General features: G+C 40.0%; 2 protein-coding genes across 3 annotated transcripts in view; one reads left to right on the top strand and one right to left on the bottom strand.

Moving 5' to 3' along the window:
- Positions 1-9,628, bottom strand: part of LOC126101119 (uncharacterized) — a 57,113-nt gene extending 47,485 nt beyond the window's left edge. The window contains exons 1-2 of the mRNA XM_049911801.1: positions 8,933-9,628; positions 8,727-8,841 (exon numbers count right to left, since the gene is read on the bottom strand). Coding sequence (XP_049767758.1) covers positions 8,727-8,841; positions 8,933-9,384 — 567 coding nt within the window. The 5' untranslated portion in view covers positions 9,385-9,628. The remainder of the gene's footprint in view (positions 1-8,726; positions 8,842-8,932) is intronic.
- Positions 9,629-9,949: 321 nt separating this feature from the next.
- Positions 9,950-14,890, top strand: part of LOC126101115 (proline dehydrogenase 1, mitochondrial-like) — a 290,120-nt gene continuing 285,179 nt past the window's right edge. Inside the window, exon 1 of one of the 2 annotated variants that reach the window (XM_049911797.1) lies at positions 9,950-10,442. In XM_049911797.1, the coding sequence (XP_049767754.1) occupies positions 10,110-10,442 (333 nt within the window). In that variant the 5' untranslated portion in view covers positions 9,950-10,109. The remainder of the gene's footprint in view (positions 10,443-14,890) is intronic. The other variant, XM_049911798.1, reaches the window with a different exon arrangement.

Genomic DNA, 14,890 nt, shown 5'->3' with positions numbered 1-14,890 from the left:
TCCGTTTTTGGGCAGAAGTCGAGAGAGATGGAGTAGAATCCATTGCGGAGGAATCCCCCATGATTGCCAGCGTCTCCGATGGCGCGCTCCTTCCTTGTGGGGACCCTCTCAGAGGGCACTCCCGCCTTAGGTGAATGTTTACACCTCAGGTCACACCTCCCGAGAAACAGACGGAGGGACCAATCGGCATGGTCAGAAGGTATCAGCTCAGGCAATCACCCCTCCCCGGGCCTGGCCTTTACCAGGGGGTACGCGCGTGCCTTACATGTCTACCCAGGGCGGGGACTTACGCGTTACCCCGTCACCGGCTACGCGTGCGAACGCGTGGGTCGGCCTTCAGACACGCACAGGGAGGAAGGAAGAAGAGGAAAAAGAAGAGAGAGAGGGAGAAAGAGGACAGACTGTCTCAAACGCCGAGGCGGAGACCAGAGAAGGCAAGGAGAAGAAGGCAATGAGAAGGCAAGGAGAAAAAGGCAATGAGAAGGCAAGGAGAAAAAGGCAATGAGAAGGCAAGGAGAAAAAGGCAATGAGAAGGCAAGGAGAAGTCAAGGGAAAGAGTAAGGAAGACAGTGAGGTGGAGAAGAGCAAAGAAAGGGACCAACAAAAGGAAGGAAGAAACGAGAAGTGAAAAACCAAAAAGACCACGATTATAGGTCGTGAAACCGTCCGTCTCCGGACGCAGGCGCTAACTACCCCCGTGAGGGGGATGGACTCCTTTTAGTCGCCTCTTACGACAGGCAGGAATACCTCGGGCCTATTCTAATCCCCGGACCCGCAGGTGGGAAACTGGTCACTGTGAAAGGTATAACATTAACAGAATCTTCCTCTTTGAAAGAACATCTACTTTCAGAATGACTATGTGTAAGTACAAAAGTATGAGTAGAAAGTATACAGAATTTAAATATTGTGTGAAGATTCTCTAGACATCTGAAAGCCAGTTCACAATGAAATATTTATCATCTCATTTTTGAGGATTTTACATGCTATTTATGTTAATAGTTTGTACAAACTGAATAATACATAATGATATATGTAATAACAACACAATAATAATAATATTAATATTATTAATAATAATAATAATAATAATAATAATAATGAAAACAGTTAAACTGTATAGAATTGCATATAAACATACAATGAGTATAAGTTAAAATTTTAGGTCATCTTTTGCATGTCCATAACATTCCTCTATGGCATAGAAAGCCTTCTTTTTAAGCCAGTTTTGTGGAACACAAAACTGGAACATTTCTGAAGGTTGGTAATGAGGTAGTGTGCATTTCTGGTAGCAGTGCATTGAACAGTTTTACTCCAAGGTACATATAGCTATTGTGAGTGTTTCTTAGTATTGTAAAGGGTTGGTCAATCTTTGCTTTGTGAAGTGTATTGTCAAAATGAAATATCTTAATTGGTAGTTCTCTTGGTTTTATTTTGTGTAGACTACGCAACTAAGTACAAATAGCAATGGGACTGTCATAACACCAAGTTTCTTGAAAAGTGGCCTATGATATACATTGTTTTTGAAAGCTCTTTTCTGTCACATAAAAACTCCTTTTGCCCCAGTGGAGCTTCCCCAAAGCAGTATGTACTCTGTAATGTCACTATAAAAAAAATACATAGTAGTAGGTAAGCATAAAGGAAAATAGCTAAAACGCTTAGTAGTAGGTAAGCATAGTAAAGTTTTGCCACAAAGTTCTCTTCTCTCCAATTCTATTCAATGCCTCCTCATTAGTTATGTGATCTACCCATCTAATCTTCAGCATTCTTCTGTAGCACCACATTTCAAAAGCTTATATTCTCTTCTTGTCTAAACTATTTATCATCCAAGTTTCACTTCCATACATGGCTACACTCCAAATACTTTCAGAAATGACTTCCTGACACTTAAATCTATACTCTATGTTAACAAATTTCTCTTCTTCAGAAATGCTTTCATTGCCATTGCCAGTCTACATTTTATATCCTCTCTACTTCAACCAACATCAGTTGTTTTGTTCCTCAAATAGCAAAACTCCTCTACTACTTTAAGTGTCTCATTTCCTAATCTAATTCCCTCAGCTTCACCCGACTTAATTTGACTACATTCCATCATCCTCATTTTGCTTTTGTTGATGTTCATCTTATATCCTCCTTTCAAGACTATGTCCATTCAATTTAAGTTTGTGTGTGACTCTCAATAATGTAGACAATATTATGAAAAGGACAGATTGCTACTCACCATATTGTGAAAATGTTGAGTCGCAGATAGGCAGAACAAAAAGACAGCTAAATAAGTAAACTTTCAGCCAAAAATTTTTCTTCCAAATTAAACACACACACACACACACACACAAATATATATATATATATATATATATATATATATATATATATATATATATATATATATATATATATATATGCCACTATCTCCAGCTGCTGACACCAGATTGATAATATAGTGCATATAAAATCTGTGTGTAAGTTCCAAGTTCATTTGGGGTGCTAGTGTAAACCCAGAAGTTTAACAGACAGACATTCGTTGTTGTTACTGCATAAACTAAACATTACATTTTCAGTTTTATTCTGGTTTACAGTAAATTCATTGTCTTTAAACCAGATACTAGAAACTCTTAGTTTGGCTTTGCTTTCCTTTCCTTTAGGTACTCTATGTCATTTGAAGTTGTGATAAAAGATTTATAGGGCATGTTTATAAGCAATAATGCTCCCAGCACAGAAACTTGAGGCATGCCTCTTGAAAGATCTAGCAATTCAGGGCTCATGTCATTAAACTGTATCTTCTGCTTTCTACTGTCAACAAACTATTGTATAAGAGTGAGTTTTGTATCCCAAATGCCATAGCACCTCAGTTTATCTAACAGAATCCAATGACTCATGGACTCAAATGTCTTGCTCAGATCAATCAATAGGGCATCAAGAGATAATTTTGCTTCAAAGGCACTGAGTATCATCAAAACGACATTTTCAACAGCTCTCAGTGTAGACAAATTTTTCCCTGAAGTCATACTGTCTGCCTGTCCATGTTCCACTGCAGGTGAAATGTTTGCAAACTGGTCAATACATGCAATGTTCTGCTATTTTCGAAAGTATGGGTACAAGATAAATAGGACAGCAGTTGTCAGCACATGACTTGTCTCCTTTTTTATGCAGAGGGAAACTGTAACATTGCACAAACACAATAACAGAATTCCCACCAACCAACTTTTAATTTGCTTACACATAAAGGAAAATACTTAGACAATGAATGACGTAGTCAATACAACACGTGTAATTTGTGAGTACATTAAGGCACAGTCTAACATGAAAGTATTCAATAGTCATTTAAACATAAGAGTGGCCAAGGGCTGTTCTGCACATGGCACATTTCTTACTGTGCCATTTACGCTGATGTGAGGCGGCCTCTAAAGGCCAGTCATGGAGGTGCATTTAATTACATATGCTCACTTTATAGGGCCACAAACAGGGACAACACTACTGCTATCTTTAAGCAGACTGGAAAACAACAACTAGTAAAAATCCAATTTATTCCAGAATGAGATTTTCACTCTGCAGTGGAGTGTGCACTGATATGAAACTTCCTGGCAGATTAAAGCTGTGCCGGATCGAGACTTGAACTTGGAGAGGAGATGAGATACTGGCAGAAGTAAAGCTGTGAGGACGGGGCGTGAGTTGTGCCTGCGTAGCTCAGTTGGTAGAACACCTGTCCGCGAAAGGCAAATGTCCCTGAGTTCAAGTCTCGGTCCGGAATACAGTTTTAATCTGCCAGGTAGTTTCATATCTGCGCACAATACACTGCAGAGTGAAAATCTTATTCTGGAAACATACCCCAGGCTGTGGCTAAGCCATGTCTCCACAATATCTTTTCTTTCAGGTGTGCTAGTTCTGCAAGTTTCGCAGGAGAGCTTCCATAAAGTTTGGAAGGTAGGAGACAAGGTACTGGCAGAAGTAAAGCTGTGAGTATGGGGCATGAGTCGTGCTTGGGTAGCTCAGTTGGTAGAGCACTTGCCCGCGAAAGGCAAAGATCCCGAGTTCAAGTCTTGGTCCAGCGCACAGTTTTAATCTGCCAGGAAGTTTCATCCAATTTATAATTTTAATAACGAAATGTGATATTAAGTTGCTAAACTTTCTATAGCCACACCATCAGTGACAACAGTTTGTGCCCACTTGAATACAGATGTTTAAGGTTTGTTGTGCAACATGAACAACTTCCCTTTTTTTCCTAGATGTTTATTAATATCTGATTTATAATTTCATTTTGTTTGTCCTATGGTCCTTTGTTACCAGAATTAATAAAGAAATTATTTATTTCATCAGATATGATACTGCTCATATTGCAAGTGGTCCTGTTATTTTCCAGTTCTTATATGCAGAACATTAATACCCTGTATTTCAGTTTTTAATATGTGGATATTCTTCCAACTACTAACAGCATATTCCATAAATGTAAAGGAGATAACTGTACACCCAGCAGAAACCTTTCTAATGATCTTGGAATACTTAGCACTCAATTTCCAACACATTTACTCCTTAACATTTTTGTGTTTGTAAGAAAAATCAGTTTCAGCTGAACTCTTATTTGCCAATCACAATATGAAATATGAAAATAATTTTCATGTAGACTTTGCGCTGTTATCTAAAGTTCAAAATTGTGTTCTGTACGCTGATGGGAAGATATTTAGCAAATCCCCATATAACATCAAGTGAGAACAAAGTAAATATTAAACAGTGAACAGCACATACACAGGAACTACACAGGGTGGTCATAGATAGCCTCTTAAGCTTGTACGGGTGTTTCAGGGGAGGCTGTGCTGAGAAGGAAATGTTAAGAAAAAAATCTGATATGTTGCGCAGTTTCTGACGTAACTAGCATTGAAGTTAACCAATCTGGTCATTGCGCATACAAATACAAGTGGCCTGTCAGAGATTGTGTCACCAAACATGTTCTCTATTTAGTTTCTAAAACCTGAACAAGAGAGTGATACAAAAATTGGATGAGGGGCGGTAGTAGGGATTGAACCCAATACGAAGGGTCAGCAGCCTTGTGCACTATCATCTGCACTATGAGAACAACTGACACTAAATGTACCTGGCAGGCCACTTGAACTGCATGCACAATGGTCTGACTGGATAAATTCCATGTTAATTACCTTGGAACAATGCAACTATCAAATTTTTTTCTTATCAATGATTTTTCAGCACAATCTACCTTACAGCACCCTTACAAGCTTTTCAGACTGTTTATGACCACCCTGTCACCTGCAGTAACTGAAGCTGCTGCAGTTTTTTTTTTTTTTTTTTTTCCAAAGCAGCAACATTCTTTCCAATTTATTTGATTAACTTAAGATGATGTAATCATGAATAGCATTAAACAGTATAGCGATAGTTTATTATGAGTACTGTAATTCTGTCAGAGACAGCAAATGACTTGGAAGAGCAGTTGAACGGAATGGACAGTGTCTTGAAAAGAGGTTATAAGATGAACATCAACAAAAGCAAAACGAGGATAATGGAATGTAGTCAAATTAAGTCGGGTGATGCTGAGGGAATTAGATTAGGAAATGAGACACTTAAAGTAGTAAAGGAGTTTTGCTATTTAGGGAGTAAAATAACCGATGATGGTCGAAGTAGAGAGGATATAAAATGTAGACTGGCAATGGCAAGGAAAGCGTTTCTCAAGAAGAGAAATTTGTTAACATCGAATATAGATTTAGGTGTCAGGAAGTCGTTTCTGAAAGTATTTGTATGGAGTGTAGCCATGTATGGAAGTGAGACATGGACGATAACTAGTTTGGACAAGAAGAGAATAGAAGCTTTCGAAATGTGGTGCTACAGAAGAATGCTGAAGATAAGGTGGGTAGATCACGTAACTAATGAGGAGGTATTGAATAGGATTGGGGAGAAGAGAAGTTTGTGGCACAACTTGACTAGAAGAAGGGATCGGTTGGTAGGACATGTTCTGAGGCATCGAGGGATCACAAATTTAGCATTGGAGGGCAGCGTGGAGGGTAAAAATCGTAGAGGGAGACCAAGAGATCAATACACTAAGCAGATTCAGAAGGATGTAGGTTGCAGTAGGTACTGGGAGATGAAGAAGCTTGCACAGGATAGAGTAGCATGGAGAGCTGCATCAAACCAGTCTCAGGACTGAAGACCACAACAACAACAACAACAACTGTATATCAATTAAGTTTTTTTATTTTTTTCTTCTGTTAATGTACAGCTATACTCGGCCCACATTGCTTAATGTGTTCCCTTCTGATGGGATCTATGGAATATGATGGATGGATGAATGGGTAGATGGATGAATTATACTGTGTAAGGGGCAAAACAGCTTCTAGAGGTGAATCTTTGCAACACAATACTATTCACTATGAATGAACAGTTTGACATATATTTTGAAATGTGCTACTACTTTCAAATTATTCCAGCAAACTACGAGAACTGCAATGTAATATTTATTAAATGTGCATATTTTCTAGTATATTCAGATTAACTCATGATGTTTAACATAACATTACAGTTGTAATAATAAAAATGTACACTTCAACAAATATCTACTACTGAAATATAAAGGTATTGTCTTCTGTTGGTGATACCTTACAGAGTTGATGTTTTAAATAGTGTACCAAGCCTCAAGAATCACCAAATTGTCGTCTCTAGTTAGCTACCAAAAGGAAACACACATGACAGTGTAAGGAATACTGTGGCTGAGGGTTGAAGCTATGTTTAGCTCTATGTGTCAATACAATTATGTAAGTATATTTAAAAAGAAAGATGATGAGACTTACCAAACAAAAGCGCTGGCAGGTCGATAGACACACAAACAAACACAAACATACACACAAAAATCTAGCTTTCGCAACCAACGGTTGCCTCGTCAGGAAAGAGGGAAGGAGAAGGGAAGACAAAAGGATATGGGTTTTAAGGGAGAGGGTAAGGAGTCATTCCAATCCCGGGAGCGGAAAGACTTACCTTAGGGGGAAAAAAGGACAGGTATACACTCGCACACACACACATATCCATCCGCTCCCGGGATTGGAATGACTCCTTACCCTCTCCCTTAAAACCCATATCCTTTTGTCTTCCCTTCTCCTTCCCTCTTTCCTGACGAGGCAACCGTTGGTTGCGAAAGCTAGATTTTTGTGTGTATGTTTGTGTTTGTTTGTGTGTCTATCGACCTGCCAGCGCTTTTGTTTGGTAAGTCTCATCATCTTTCTTTTTAAATATATTTTTCCCACGTGGAATGTTTCCCTCTATTATATTCAATTATGTAAGTAAATAGTTGTCGAAAAATGGTGCCAATGCACATATGACACAGTAAGAGTAGGGCCAATTCTGAATAGTAGTTGCACTTCAAAAGTAAATTAATAAATAAAAAAAATCAAAGTAGCATTAAATAAGCTCAATTGCCCTTTGCAATGATTTTTGTCACCACTAACTAGCCTCGAGAAGCCTTGGTGCAAACTGGGCACTCCTGTAGCAGATACTGCATAGAGGTTAAAACCATCGAATTTAGATTAAGCAGTCACTATCGCTTTCCAATCTCACAAGTAAGCTATCATCAGTCCACTCAATGCAAGCGTTGGGCTGCACTACAGACCTGTATGTTACCACATGTAAGATTTTATATTCGCAATCACTGGCTTCGCCAACTCTCAGCCAAACTCTCGCCTCCCAACTTACCTTGGACCTCAAGCTTTTTTACAGTCACTACAATCTGCATTCCAATAACCAATAATGATGCAAAATAAATAGTGTTCCCTTTCTGTTTGTACAAATATGACATCACACACATCATCATCATGTTATGGGACAAAGTTTACATTGGTATCAGCAATTTCAGTTGACCCTCAACTTCCCTATCATTAAGAAAAGCCATTCGCATGAGTTTCATGGTGAAGGTGAACCTTTAGTGATGTAGAATGGGTCTTATACATTACCAAACACATGGAGCCATTTCAGTCTAATTCTTTAGCAACAGATTATGACTACATATACCATTAACTATGGAAATTACTTCTAAATTAGGCCTACTTTATATATTTTGACATCATCCTATGCTAGAAGCAAACAACTATTCTGCAGGGGTAGGGGGTGGGGTGGGAGGTAGCCACTGCTCACCCCCTTACACTAATCAGCCATGTTTTGTAACATAGGTGCTAAATAGAATTTACATCCACGAGTCCAAATATTCTGTCAAACTGCAGGTGTAACTAATGAGATGGATCTATGGTATTCTTTTGATGCAAGTAACGAATGAATACACAAGGCTTCACGAGTAAGATTACTAAATAAGCATGGTGTCAAAAGCCTACTTTGAACGTTAGGAGAAATTTTCATTGGCTGACTGGCACCCATCTATACAATGAATATGTGAAGCTTTATGTCCCATTTGACACTATTCAATATATGAAGTTTGTATGCTAACACTGCATTACCTTTCTTTCGATTATGGTAACTTAAGTCACAACAACAGCCTACAAGCTCATCCATGCTATGCTGTTAGGCTACACATCAAACACATTTACATAAATCTTACACTAAAGTTCATGAAGTCCCATATTACTATCACACTTTGTAAGTGAAAATACATAGCCGCAAAGATTATAACAGTCGAACAATAGAAAGTTAGTATGGGAAGTTTCTTCAGAGTTGCTATGTTCCAGACACCGTCAACCTGTCAAACTACCAGACTGCATCGTTTACAAACCTGTATCAGTACTTACACAGTGCTGAAATTCATCACCCAAGGCTGAGAAGGCACCGCCTAATGTTGATAACCAATACATTGCATTCTCAAGTTCCCTCCTCTCCGTCGCAAGTGTGATCATTCTGTCATTCCTATATACGGGACATAAAATACATTAACCTGTTAAAATTTAATTATTTACATATTTTTTCGCTTGGCTTTACGCAACGCGCGTGTTCTTACCACCGGTAATCAAGTAACTCTCGCTTCGCTGGTATGAGGTTCACTATAACGCATAGTGGACTCTTCACATGGGATTGCTTCAGTCTATCCTCTAAGAATAGACTGCACTTCTCTGCGAATTTCTTTCTATAAATTTTTGAGTGGATTAATGAAGCTGTCAGTGCCGATAAAACATACCCATCCAGTTTCAACTTAATGGTGTTGAGTCTTTGGATCTTTTCATTGCTAACATTACAAGCCTGAATATCTTCACCAAAACTATTTACGTGTAATGACTTTATTTTAGATGCACATGTCGATGTTCCATCCCATAATGTATCAGTGATACCGTCGTGGTGTTTATTTACAACTTCATCGAGTTTCCCTGACAAACCACATAAACAGTCTTCGTAAATACAACACTTAAACCAAATTTTCTTCTTGAAATAAATAATCATACATATCGGCTCCATGTGTGGACTTTTGCGCTAATGATTTGGGTGAAAAACAGCTAGTGTCTTCTTAGGTTTACTTCGTCGAACATAAATGTTTAACAGCATGACTTGCAGTACTAACTGATAAAGCGTATCTTTTTCATTGACATTTACATTTTACGTACTACAACCTTCGAACAACAGACATCTCCAATCCATTATTTTTTTCTCTTCGTGACTACGATACTACGGATGTTTAACTTCATTATCACCGTTACGTCACTTCAAGGCTGCTTTTAGCCAATAGCAATGGCTACAGGGACACACCTCCTAGATCCACCAATCACAATGGAGACGAACGATATGAGAATTTTCGATACCAAAACTAAATTGTTTTACGGCTTTATTATGAATACTGAAAAAAATAAACAGTATAAAGAATATTTCAAACACAACATTAAGTAGTTTTTATCTGGAAGAAAGCGAATAATTTATTTATCAGACGTTACAAAAACCTGAAGGTGAATGGATATGTGGGCGTCTACACATAAAATTCTCATACGATGTGACGACACAGAGGTATGGTATCTTTCAGTCTTAACCTTTGCGCCAGTGGATGAAGTCAATAGAAGTGTGTGGATCGCGCCGAGGAGTGAGATAAAGTGTGATTCAGGCGCGCGCCCGGAAGGTTTAAACGTAAACAAATATCGCCCGCTAGCTAAGGCTGTTAAAGGCATAGCTCTCATATAGTATTATCTCGAGGGATGGCTTTTCTGAGATCTGTAATACTATGTAGCTTGTCGCGAAAGTTACGGAAAACGCTACACAACGGCAATGGTAATTCCTCGTTAGTTCGGTTGTCTATACCAGCACATTCACTTGAAACACCAAAATTCAAATCGACGCACGCTGCGAGTGCAATTGGTTTTGACACCGATGTCCAGAAATCAGAAAGCCAATATCCGAAAGATCCATTGGACCTCGCTTTTGAAGATCCAGAGGCATCGTTCAAGAGTAAAACCACATGGGAAGTGCTACGAGCATATATTGTCTACACGTTATGTACTTCGGAATACCTCGTCGAAAATAATATGAAGGTATGTATGACTTTTTATTGACTGAAATACGCTTTAAAAATTTTTAAATCCACTTTACTGTATCTATATAACTAAACCTTTCATATTAAGATCGGAAACAATAGCGTAATAAATTGGGCCCTAAGTGACGATTTTGACATTTATTTTGTGTCGTGCTCATTGTGCAGCTCACAATATTGGTTAAGCCGGTAAAAATACTCTGTCTCCCCCACCCTGTTTTATTTTTCTTAGTTTATCAGCTTTAATTATATCCATAATAATCATCGCACTATTTGTCGGAGACTTGTATGTTTTCGAATTACACTTTTCCATTTTTATTCCACAGTTTATCTTTTATTTTGAAAAGGTAAGAAAACAAGACGCTAACTCTGATATGAGGGTAAGCTACGGATCAGTCAGTTACAACGACCTTAATTTCACGTTTAAGTTCGTTGGCTTCGCCAACTTTCAACCAGATTGTTATCTTGCAACCTGACCTAGGCGTAGGGCTACTTTATACAGTAGTCAGTGACCATAACCATGATTTCACGCGGAGCGGAGGCTGAACCAGATTATCTTTTTAAACTTCGAAGTATCATACTTAAAATTCGGGACTTGCGTAATTAATGGAATGATCTCGAAATTCACGAACTTGCCATTTGTCTCTGTTCTTTTTTGTTTTAATGCTATACGGACCAGATGGTGAGCATCACAGCGCCACGTTAACTATTTTCGTTTCCATTCTTTTTGTCTGTTTTGTTGAATCGAAAGCTTAAATTTAACGAAGATTGTATTCTGACGAGAGATAATTTCCTTCTTCGCAAAGTTTTTCTTAGATGTAAATGTAGGGATAATCTGCCTCCAAACTTCCAATACCATAAAATTACGTGCATCGTTGCTAGGTAACGCTCACTATTGAAACGGCTACTACAGCATTATTTGAAAACCTAGGCCTAGTTCTTTGGCAGCTGTTAATGCAGATACGACCATTGAAACACACAAGTTATTTTCGGTATCAAGTAATCTGCTGCCATGTGTTAATAAGAAATTATGATAATACTTTTAGTCGCAAAATTCGGACTGTTCAGTAGCACAAAACATATCAGTAACCTCGTATTTTCTATACTAAAATACATTCATGCCGGTAATATTTTTAAAAATGCATGGTTTTTACTGGTTTTTCAACAAAATGTCGTTAACTGGTATTCCAGTAAGCAAACGAATTACCAAAGTTATTTAGGTCTAATTGAAACTCATTCACGTTTCTCTTCGAAAACTTTCTTGAGGACGACGAACTGAAAAGAAGTGACCGCGTTTTAAAAACACAAAAGCAAAAATATATAAACAGACGTACAACCTTCTAAACAGTGCGTATTATTAGCTGTCTTCTAAACCATGTGTGTTGGTTGATGCCAATGCGGACAGAGGTATTGCGTATCGATCGAGCTACGCATCAGAAAACGGAGTGCGATTTTATTGTCTTTAACCAATGCTTTACGACCAACTTAATAGGTTTATGGAAATATTCTGATAACAAAATGCTGCGATTGGTGCATAGATGATATAACTGAAAATAAGCTTCCACCAAATGTAACTGGGTGTGTAATTTACACCCTAAGCTATAAAACAGCGCTGATTCTGATCCGAAATATTACACACAATAGTTCTTTACTTTTAAATCGATTGTAGAGCTTACTTGGCAGTAATTAAGCCAATATAAATACTTGCCTCTTTTTGAGACGTTTGTGCCATAAATCTGTAGCTGCTGTGTAGACAGATTTTGTAAGCCCTCGTTTTTGCGCCATTAGGAACTACACGAAATAACTAATGGGCTTTTCTTGGCGAAAGTTAGACATTCGACCCCAGCCTCGTTCCGTCCCCGCATTTTTCGTAGTTTGTGCTTTGATGTATGTATATCATATGAAAAAAAACCGTCGGAGACGACCATTATTTAATACTTTCTGATTATATCTTGCAGTCAGTTTGTATTATGAAAAGTGCGTTAAATATGACTCGAACGTAAAAGTAAGGACATCCAACAGGTTAATTTGTTCCCACAACCTTGCCATCGGACTACCCTACATATGCCACACAATCAAGATTTTGAGGGGTGGGCTTGTCCAATGTCACATTCCAGCACATTTTGCAACCCAAAAGCGTTGCATTCTTTCTCGCGTCGCCTACCTTCTTTCTTTCTTCCGTCCAGCCGCTTTCCTGCCCCTGCTCTTGCTCATTGCGTAAGCCCTCGAAGTTGTGTATGTGTGCTGTAATCGGTGAAGATGTCTTCCTGATGCTGCCTAATGTTCTCGCCGCTCTTCCTTACCATCTTAATCCATTTATCGGAATCTGTAGGCCTGTTGCCTACTGCAACCAAATGTATGTAAAACTTTGGCCGTCGTTTCTTATTAACTACACCATTTCTTAATTATCCTATCGTCCTCTTAGTCTGTTATGTTAGAACCCATTATTTCTTAAGGATCTCGCCTTGCTGCAGTTCAACCTTTCCTGCCATTCTGAGACATTCACTTGCATACAGACATTCCATTTTGATCACGGTGTCAAAAAGCTTTAAGCTTAACTCAACGAGACACTCTTTTTCTTGTATAGGACATGCGTTCTACGAAAACCAGTAGCCATCTTATCTTTCCCGCTATCGGCTCCTTTTTGCTTTTTTCATCTTTACTAACGTTTTTCACCTTCTCTGTTTCACCACGCTGTATCATTAGGTGGTAAGATGCAGTTCGGATGCTGGTTATTTTCTGTTTTCGAAAGAAATTTGGAGACGAAACTGTTTCTGTTTAAGACTGTCAGATCACAGGCGAATGCAAGGCAGTTGACTTGTTGCAACGTTCTTTACACTACCGATGTGGACATTTTTCAGAAACCTTTTCCCGGCTAATTCATTTTTCCCCATTCTCGGATGACCCCTCTAACAAGCAACTAAAGAGAACTGGGGACAGTCCATCAAGCTGTCGCGTCTCAGTTTTAATTAAATTGTTTTTGAAGAGGTGCTTTTGAATGTGTCTGAGCACTTTGCTGAGCACTTTCTATGCTGGAGCCTCTGCATCGGAGAACTACCCCGCCAGCTTTTAGCACTCTCAAATGTCGGCTGGAAGGGAACGCCCTCTCATTCACCACACGCCACAGTGAACCCTATAACGCCACATTTACAGAGTGGGAGCTCCTCAGTGCCCTTGCTCATTGACCCGACACAGCTCCTGGGCCTGAATGGATCCACAGCCATATGATTAAACATTTCTCATCTGCCTACAAGCGACATCTCCCCGTCGTCTTCAACCGGCTCTAGTGCGATGTCATCTTTCCATCGCAATGGCAGGAGAGCACCAATATTCCGGTAAACTCACCAACGTTCTTTATAAGCTGCTGGAATGTATGGTATGTCGGCGGTTGGGCTGGGTCCTGGAGTCACGTGGCCTACTGGCTCCATGTCAGGACGGCTTCTGCCAGGGTCGCTGTACCACTGATAATCTTATGTCCCTCGAGTCCGCCATCCGAACAGCCTTTTCCAGACGGCGACACTTGGTTGCCGTCTTTTTTTGACTTATGTAAAGCATACGACACGACCTGGTGACATCATTGTATGAGTGGGGTCTCCGCGACCTACTCCCGATTTTTATCCAAAACTTCCGGTTGCTCCGTACTTTCCATGTCCAAGTTGGTGCCTCCCATAGTTCTATCCATATCCAGGAGAATGGAGTCCCGCAGGGCTCTGTACTGTCTCTCTATTTTTAGTCGCCATTAACGGTCTAGGAGCAGCTGTCGGGCCTTCGTCTCACCTTCTCTGTATGCAGACGACTTGTGCATTTCGTACTGATGCTCCAGTACTGGTGTAGCTGAGCTTCGCCTACAGGGATCCATCCACAAGGCGCAGTCATGGGCTCTAGCCCACGGCTTCCAGTTTTCATCTGCAAAGTCGTGTGTCATCCACTTCTGTCGGCGTCGTACCGTTCCATCTGGCCCCAGAACTTTACCTTCATGACGATCCACTCACTGTAGTGGAGACATTCTTAGGACTGGTTTTCGACGCTCGATTGACTTGACTTCCTTATCGTCGTCAGCTTAAGCGGAAGTGCTGGCAGCACCTCAATGCCCTCCGTTGCCTGAGCAACACCAGTTTGGGGTGCAGATCACTCTACACTGCTGCGGCTCTACAGAGCCCTTGCCCAGTCACAAATTGGCTACGGGAGTGTGGTATATGTTTCGGCAGCTCCCTCGGCGTTGCATTTCCTCGATCCTGTGCACCACTGCGGGATTCGACTAGCGACAGGAGCTTTTAGGACGAGTCCGGTGACCAGCGTACTAGTGGAGGCTGGGGTCCTTCCACTGTAGATCAGACGTGCACATGTGCTCGCCTGTTACGTTGCAAACATTCGTAGTTCTCCTGAGCATCCGAATTACCGTCTCCTTTTCCCGCCCGCGGCAGTGCATCTCCCGCATCGGCGGCCCAG

The sequence above is a fragment of the Schistocerca cancellata genome, chromosome 9 (genome assembly GCF_023864275.1).
Source record: "Schistocerca cancellata isolate TAMUIC-IGC-003103 chromosome 9, iqSchCanc2.1, whole genome shotgun sequence".
Taxonomy (NCBI): Eukaryota; Metazoa; Arthropoda; class Insecta; order Orthoptera; family Acrididae; genus Schistocerca; species Schistocerca cancellata.
The sequence above is the reverse complement of the archived record's forward strand: the minus strand, read 5'-3'. Positions and strand labels throughout refer to the sequence as shown.